This window comes from Arabidopsis lyrata (assembly GCF_000004255.2).
Source record: "Arabidopsis lyrata subsp. lyrata unplaced genomic scaffold ARALYscaffold_5, whole genome shotgun sequence".
NCBI classification, from domain to species: Eukaryota; Viridiplantae; Streptophyta; class Magnoliopsida; order Brassicales; family Brassicaceae; genus Arabidopsis; species Arabidopsis lyrata.
Genome location: NW_003302551.1, coordinates 14,517,507 through 14,525,679, shown reverse-complemented (window position 1 = coordinate 14,525,679; position 8,173 = coordinate 14,517,507). Strand labels below are relative to the sequence as shown.

The 8,173-nt window shown below is 37.0% G+C and overlaps 1 protein-coding gene across 1 annotated transcript; it reads left to right on the top strand.

Moving 5' to 3' along the window:
* The first annotated feature begins 3,499 nt into the window (after positions 1 to 3,499).
* Positions 3,500 to 8,171, top strand: LOC9313749 (RNA-dependent RNA polymerase 6). The gene is made up of 3 exons (XM_002877635.2): positions 3,500 to 3,657; positions 3,881 to 6,599; positions 7,021 to 8,171. Exons 2-3 carry the CDS (start codon positions 3,885 to 3,887, stop codon positions 7,897 to 7,899), a joined length of 3,594 nt encoding a protein of 1,197 aa, XP_002877681.1. The 5' UTR covers positions 3,500 to 3,657; positions 3,881 to 3,884; the 3' UTR covers positions 7,900 to 8,171.
* The last annotated feature ends 2 nt before the right edge of the window (positions 8,172 to 8,173 follow it).

The following is an 8,173-nucleotide window of genomic DNA, read 5'->3' as shown; positions in this document are numbered from 1 at the left end:
TAGTATATTTTTTTTAACCGTAACTAATCTAGTTTTACGGTGAATGGTTATGGTTTATAACCGTTTTATACAGTTACGGTTGAGAAACGGTCCAGTTACGATCCAAAATACGGTTATGGTTAGCTCTTGGTCATGCCTACTAGGCATGACCAAAAGCTAACCAGTAACCATATGGTGTACCGTAACCGGACCGTTTCTCAACCGTAACCGTATAAAACGGTTAAAAACCGTAACTGTAAAAAATAATTAGTTACAGTTAAAAATTATATTAACCGTAACCGTTAATTAACGGTAAACATATGAAAACCGTTATTTAACCATATGGTTAACCGCATAGTTAAAACTTTAATAATATAATTGTAACTCCATATAATGCAAAAAAAATTATCGAATATTCAGATTAAGATTTTCAAAAAAGTAAATGATACCGCATATGAAAAAATCTACGTTATAAAAAATGTTCTTTTTCTCAAACAAATATGTTGTACTGTTATTTTGCTCGAAATGAAGAAAATTTGGTTTGTAACATACTTTTTGATTTTATGAAAAGTATTATAATAAGTTAGGTAACTCGTAAGATTTTGCCTCCGATATTAACCGTATTGTAGTCATCAAATAACTATAACTGTAATTATCCGTAACCGTTGTAACCGTAACCGTATTTAACCGTAACCGTTATAACTGTATTTAACCATAACCGTTATAACCGTATTTAATCGTAACCGTATTTAACTATAATTGTATTTAACCGTAACCGTTTTAATTTATTTTTGTTTTTCTCCAAGAAAATAGTTTTTTTTTTTTTTAATAGTGTACCGCTTTTCATAAAGCTTTTGTGATTGGTAACTGTTAAAGCTGTACAAAGCTGTAAAGCTTTAAAATTGGTTACCAATCATAGCCTATATATATATATATATATATATTTAAATTTTATTATCAAAGACAAACATTTTAAACATATATCAAAGTTTAAGAGATTACAATATTATTGACACAAACTTTACCAAAAAGCATAACACCAAAAGTGATCACTTAAAGAAAAAGTTTAGAATATTGAGAGTAAATTTCTAGTATCTATAAAATGCTAAAGCCTAACAACAATTATCACTTTTCAGGATAAAACAAGACACTCCTACAATAATAAGTAGCATAAGCTTATTTTTTCACTACATCCGATAACGGCTGTTATAACTTGCGGGTTTGATTCCACCAATAATTTATATACCAAGTATTTTAAGATCACAAATGATTAGATGAGGTATTTTTAATCTAACCCAAAAATATTGGATATCAAAAGTCTAAATAAAAATTACTATTTTTTTGTGATTTTTCCCCATTATTTAAGAAGAAAAAAACTAATTTCTGTTTACTCAACTTATCCAATTCTAATCAAATTGTCCGGATAGTTCTGAAAAACCGGCTCGAATGGAATGGGTATGATTCAAAATACAAAAAAGCCCATATTTAAAAGCCCATTAAGAACACAAATAGTATGTGAGCAGCACAAGCACTTCTTCTCCGGTCTATTTTCTTCCCTCATCACTCCATCACTAAAAGTCTTAAACAAAAAGTTTACAATACTTATAGTAAATTTCTAGTATCTACTAGGAGATAATCCGGACTACGTCCGGCTATACATCTAAGTATTTAACAATTAAATTAATTTAGTTTTACTTTATTTTTAGGTTCTTTAATTACCATCTAACAATCCTAACTATAAATGTTTAATTAGATTATCTTATTTTGTGGTCACAACATAGAGTATGAAAATATATTTATTTTTAGAAATCTCAGCTTTCATATACCTATGTTTTAACATAAAAGTAAGAAAATTAATTAAGAGAATTTAGAAGAGATGAGTTGGTTATTTCACATATAAGTGATTGAAGGGCCTGAAACTTCTCATCAAGGTTTGTAAACACCTTTCACATAAAAGCTTTATCTTTCTTGAAATTGGCTCTTTTCCTGTCTCAGGCAAATCATTCCATTGGTTCTGAGCTAGTAAATTGCAACATTTATAGTAAATGAAAATTCAACCGAAAAGGAACAAAATTAAGAAGTTAAGAACGTCTTGTAAATACTGAACCCAACTCATTTCTTAAGGGGTTTAAATTATGTGTTTGAAAATATATTTTTTTAAAAGGGAGACTCACAAAAATACTCCTTTTTCAATATTCCTTTTCAAAAATGTCCCTTTTAGCTGTCCATTTTTAAAAATACCCCTTTTTATGTACAAAATGACTAAATTACCCTTCTTTTAATAAAAGATATCACAAATATATAAGGAAATATAACAAAATTAGATCCACAAAATACAAAATATTTTTTGGTGGGAAAAGTGATCCCGCAATTTTTCCCGCCAAAACACTTGTAAAAACTTGTAAAACCTTTAAAATACCTTGTAAAATTTTCCCGTAAAAATTTTTTCCGCCAAAAAAATTTCCCGCCAAAAATTTGTTTTTGCGGGAAAAGTGATTCCGCAATTTTTTTGGCGTTAAAGTTTTGGCGGGAAAAATTTACAAGGTATTTTAAAGGTTTTTTACTGGGTATTTATAAGGTTTTACAATGTATTTTAAACGGATTTACAACGTATTTATAAGGTATTTATAAGATATTATAAGATTTTACAAGCTATTTTATAAAGTTTTACAAGTTATAAGGTTTTACAAGTTTTTTATAAGGTTTTACAAGTTACACGATCAATGCTTGTCTTTGCTTCAAACTTTGTAAATCAAGAAGATCAAAACTTCTCCAGCATCACATTCGTTCAGACTAATTTGTTTGTTTGATGGATCATGTTTATCTCTTACAACTATTCACACATATAAACTAATATTAGAAAAAGTAATGATGACTTTTGCATTAATTGTGACATGAGTCATGTCTAAACTTTTTGGGCATTAAATCCTGATGTTTCATTGTTTTTTAATGTTATTAATCCCCATTTTTCACTGTATAGCCGCAGAAATCAATTAAAAACGAAAATATATTGCCTAACCGGAACAGTGTACATAACTGAACCGCATAACTGAACCGTACAGTAAACAGTACATCGTTCCGCTGGCAGGGGTAAAATGGTCAGATTTTGGCTAAATTGTCAAAACTTGAAAACCAATTCTCACTTTGCCAAAACATGAAATTAAAACATGGTCTTATGCCCTGCCATACAATTTACCCTATTTTTAATGTATCACAATTGTCGAATCCCTTAAATTTAATTGTATATTTTGGTAGGTTTGCAATAATGTTTTGCTTAGGCTTAAGTTCTTTAAATGGGCCTATTAGTTGAATAAGGCCCATTTAACAATTTTACCTTACTCAAATTATCCAATCAAATTGTCCGGATAACTTTGAAAAAAAACTGGCTCGAATAGTCGAATGGGTACGGTTCAAAATACCAAAACCCAATATTTAAAAGCCCATTAAGAAGACAAATAGCACGTGAGCAGCACAAGCACTTCCTCTCCAGTCTTATTTTCTTCCCTCATCAGTCTCTTTCGTTTACTAGAGAGAAGTCAAGATTAATGAGAGGAAAAATGGTTTCAGCTATGGCGCGGTTTCTCCCTAATTCGCCTACTCACTAATCCTCTCTCCGGTCTTCGCATTGCTTCTATGTCTATCTCGTTTCCAGTATTAGATTGAAGAAGATCTCACTGTGTAAGTCTCGAAAACCTAATTTGATCGTGCTTTGATATTTATTCCCGCTTGATTCAAAACTTATTCAATCACGAGTGTTTTGGTTGATCAATTTCAACAGTGCTTGTAGTTGGAATCATCGATATTGTCTCTTAATTTGATATTCCTCTTCTCTGATCTTCCCACGGAGTAGCGAATTAGGGCTTTTCTTCAATAGTGACATGACTGTTTTTTTTTTTTCCAGGAGAATGGGGTCAGAGGGAAGTATGAAGAACTCGGTTGTGACACAAGTAAGCATTGGTGGATTTGGAGAGTCCACTACTGCTAAACAACTTACAGATTACCTTGAAGATGAACTAGGACTTGTTTGGCGATGCAGATTAAAAACTTCTTGGACTCCTCCTGGCTCTTATCCTAATTTTGAAATCGCAGACACTTCAAGTATCCCCAAATTTGATGATTACAAGAAAGTGGAGCCTCATGCGTTTGTCCATTTCGCAGTTCCTGAATCAGCAGCTCGTGCCATGGATGCTGCGGGGCAATGCAACCTCATCCTGGATGGCCAGCCGTTAAAAGTCAGCTTGGGGCCTAAGAACCCATACACCCTTAACCAGAGAAGAAGAACGACCACACCGTATAAGTTGGCTGGTATTTCACTTGAGATTGGGACCTTGGTTTCCCGGGATGAGTTTCTTGTTTCTTGGAGAGCTGATGGGGTTGATTTCCTGGTGGATCCTTTTGACAATACGTGCAAGTTTTGCTTCAGAAAGAGCACTGCGTTTTCTTTCAAGGATGCAGTGATGCATGCTGTGATCAATTGTGATTATAAGCTGGAGTTATTGGTGAGAGATATACAAACAGTCAGGCAGTATAAAAACTCGCATGGCTATGTACTTATTTTGCAGCTGGCTTCGTCACCCCGTGTCTGGTACAGAACTGCTGATGATGATATACACGATACTATCCCTGTCGATCTCTTGGATGATGATGACCCTTGGATCCGTACCACTGATTTTACCCAAGTTGGGGCAATTGGTCGATGCCACTCATATCGAGTGCTCATATCTCCACGGTATGAAAAGAAACTGACAACAGCCTTAGAGTATCTAAGGATGCGGAGGGTGCAAGAGGAACGTGTGAGGTGGCCTCCCCGGATCCGTAATGAGCCCTGTTTTGGGGAGCCTGTGTCAGATCATTTCTTCTGCATTCATCACAAGGAAGGAATCTCCTTTGAGATCATGTTCCTAGTAAATTCGGTGTTGCACAGGGGGGTTTTTAACCAGTTTCAGCTGACTGAGCGTTTCTTTGATCTTCTCAGAAACCAGCCCAAGGACGTCAATATAGCTTCTCTCAAGCATCTCTGTACCTATAAACGACCAGTTTTTGATGCGTACAAGAGGTTGAAGCTTGTTCAGGAATGGATTCTGAAAAATCCAAAGCTTTTAGGGGGTCATGAACAGTCTGAGGATATCTCTGAGATCAGAAGGCTAGTGATTACCCCAACCAGAGCCTATTGCCTACCCCCAGAAGTTGAGCTCTCCAACAGGGTACTCAGGAAATACAGAGCTGTTGCTGAAAGATTTTTGCGCGTAACTTTCATGGACGAAAGTATGCAGACCATAAATTCGAATGTTCTCTCTTACTTTGTTGCTCCTATTGTGAAGGATCTGACATCAAGCTCTTTCTCCCAGAAGACCTACGTTTTTAAAAGAGTGAAGAGCATATTAACTGATGGGTTTAAACTATGTGGTAGAAAATACAGTTTTCTAGCATTCTCAGCCAATCAACTGAGAGACAGCTCTGCATGGTTCTTTGCTGAAGACGGGAAAACACGAGTGTCAGATATAAAAGCATGGATGGGGAAGTTCAAAGACAAGAATGTGGCAAAATGTGCTGCTAGGATGGGCCTGTGCTTCTCCTCCACATATGCCACTGTAGATGTCATGCCTAACGAGGTTAACACCGAGCTTCCAGACATTGAGAGAAATGGGTATGTTTTCTCTGATGGAATTGGTACAATCACACCTGACCTCGCTGACGAAGTAATGGAGAAACTTAAGTTGGATCTCCACTGTACCCCTTGTGCTTATCAGATACGTTACGCAGGTTTCAAAGGAGTTGTTGCTCGTTGGCCATCAAAAGGTGATGGAATCAGGCTAGCCCTTCGAGATAGTATGAAGAAGTTCAATTCCAAACATACCATCTTGGAGATCTGTTCCTGGACGAGGTTTCAACCTGGATTCTTAAATCGGCAGATAATTACCCTCCTTTCTGTACTAGGTGTGCCGGATGAAATATTTTGGGATATGCAGGAATCCATGCTCTATAAACTGAACCGCATCCTTGATGATACAGATGTGGCATTTGAAGTTCTCACGGCATCATGTGCTGAACAGGGAAACACTGCAGCTATCATGCTAAGTGCAGGTTTCAAACCAAAAACTGAGCCACATCTACGCGGAATGTTGTCTTCAGTCAGAATTGCACAACTCTGGGGTCTCAGAGAAAAATCACGTATTTTTGTTACTTCAGGAAGGTGGCTAATGGGTTGCCTAGACGAAGCAGGGAAACTTGAACATGGCCAATGCTTTATCCAAGTCTCAAAACCGTCTATAGAAAATTGTTTCTCCAAACATGGGTCTCGTTTTAAGGAGACAAAGACAGATCTGGAAGTAGTTAAAGGCTATGTAGCTATTGCTAAGAATCCTTGTCTTCACCCAGGGGATGTAAGGATTTTAGAAGCTGTTGATGTACCCCAGCTGCATCACATGTATGACTGCCTTATTTTCCCCAAGAAAGGTGATAGGCCCCATACAAACGAAGCTTCTGGCAGTGACCTTGACGGGGACCTGTACTTTGTGGCTTGGGATCAGAAACTCATCCCTCCCAACAGAAAAAGCTATCCGGCCATGCATTATGATGCCGCTGAAGAGAAGACTTTAGGCCGTGCTGTCAACCACCAGGTCAATATCTACTTCTCCACTTTTGTTCTGTTAGCTGAGATGATGACGCTTAAGATAAAATGGATAGGTGATTCCAGTATAACTCTATGATATTACTGAAAGTGCTGGAAACTTTGTTTTTGGATGCTTGTAGTGATTATTTTTGCTTGCTTCTGAGTTCTTAGATTGCATTGCATGGGTTGTTAATAGCATACTGTGTTCATCCTGTAGGAGCTAAGATGATGACATTTAAGAAAACTTCGTCATATATTGTGGATTCTGATTTGACGTTTTCGCATGCCTTACTGTGACTGTTTAGTTATTATCAAGGGCAGTACCATGATGCTAGCTTCTGCCAATGTAGCTATGAATTCTTTGTTAATTTCTTTCTTTCGTTGTGCTTGCAAAACAAGTCTTGGGTAATTGATCCCTTTTGTTACAGGATATAATTGATTTCTTTGCAAGAAACATGGCGAATGAGCATTTGGGCACAATTTGTAATGCACATGTCGTTCATGCTGATAGAAGTGAGTATGGAGCCATGGACGAAGAATGTGTGCTACTGGCAGAACTAGCTGCCACTGCAGTTGATTCCCCAAAGACAGGGAAAATTGTGTCAATGCCCTTCCACCTAAAACCAAAACTCTACCCAGATTTCATGGGAAAAGAAGACTACCAAACTTACAAGTCGAGCAAAATCTTGGGCCGGCTTTACAGGCGGGTAAAAGAAGTTTACGATGAAGATGCAGAAGCTTCCTCAGAAGAAAGCTCAGACCCAAGTGACATCCCTTATGACATTGATCTTGAAATACCAGGATTTGAAGATTTGATCCCCGAAGCATGGGGGCACAAATGTTCTTACGACAGGCAGCTCATTGGTCTTCTCGGGCAATACAAGGTCCAGAAAGAGGAAGAGATTGTGACGGGTCATATCTGGTCCATGCCTAAATACACAAGTAAGAAACAATGCGACCTGAAAGAAAGACTGAAGCATTCTTACAATTCCCTGAAAAAAGAGTTCAGAAAAGTATTTGAGGAAACAATCCTGGACCACGAAGAGCTCAGCGAAGAGGAAAAGAACATTTTGTATGAGAAGAAGGCTTCAGCTTGGTATCATGTCACTTACCATCCCAAGTGGGTGAAGAAGTCTTTAGAGCTGCAAGATCCAGATGAGCCGTCTAGTCATGCGGTGATGCTGAGTTTTGCTTGGATTGCAGCTGATTATCTTGCAAAAATCAAAATCCGGTCAGGGGAAATGGGAAATATCGACTCAGCCAAGCCTGTTGATTCTTTGGCCAAGTTTCTTGCTCAACGTCTCTAAAAGGTAATGTTTCAATGCCGTAAGGCCACTCTGCCATGTATCTGTGGAGATTCACAGATACTCTAGTGTATATAGCTTGTTTGAATGTGCTTTGTCCAGGAAACTTTGTATGTGTGACGAAACATCTTTGCTTCGAGAAAAAAACTGCTTGATGTTCATAATTTAAACAGCTCAACTGCTGTTGTTTGTGGTTATGTATTTTAGACTTTTGTTATGCTCAAAAGTCAAAACAAGAGGCACATAAGTAGTTTAAACAATATGCTCTTTATTAACT

What these genes read in the sequence shown, in the direction of transcription:
- LOC9313749 (XM_002877635.2), top strand. Translation starts at nt 3,885, where the DNA reads ATGGGGTCAGAGGGAAGTATGAAGAACTCGGTTGTGACACAAGTAAGC. An exon ending in GCCGTGCTGTCAACCACCAG is followed by an intron (nt 6,600 to 7,020) that starts GTCAATATCTAC and finishes CTTTTGTTACAG; the next exon opens with GATATAATTGATTTCTTTGC.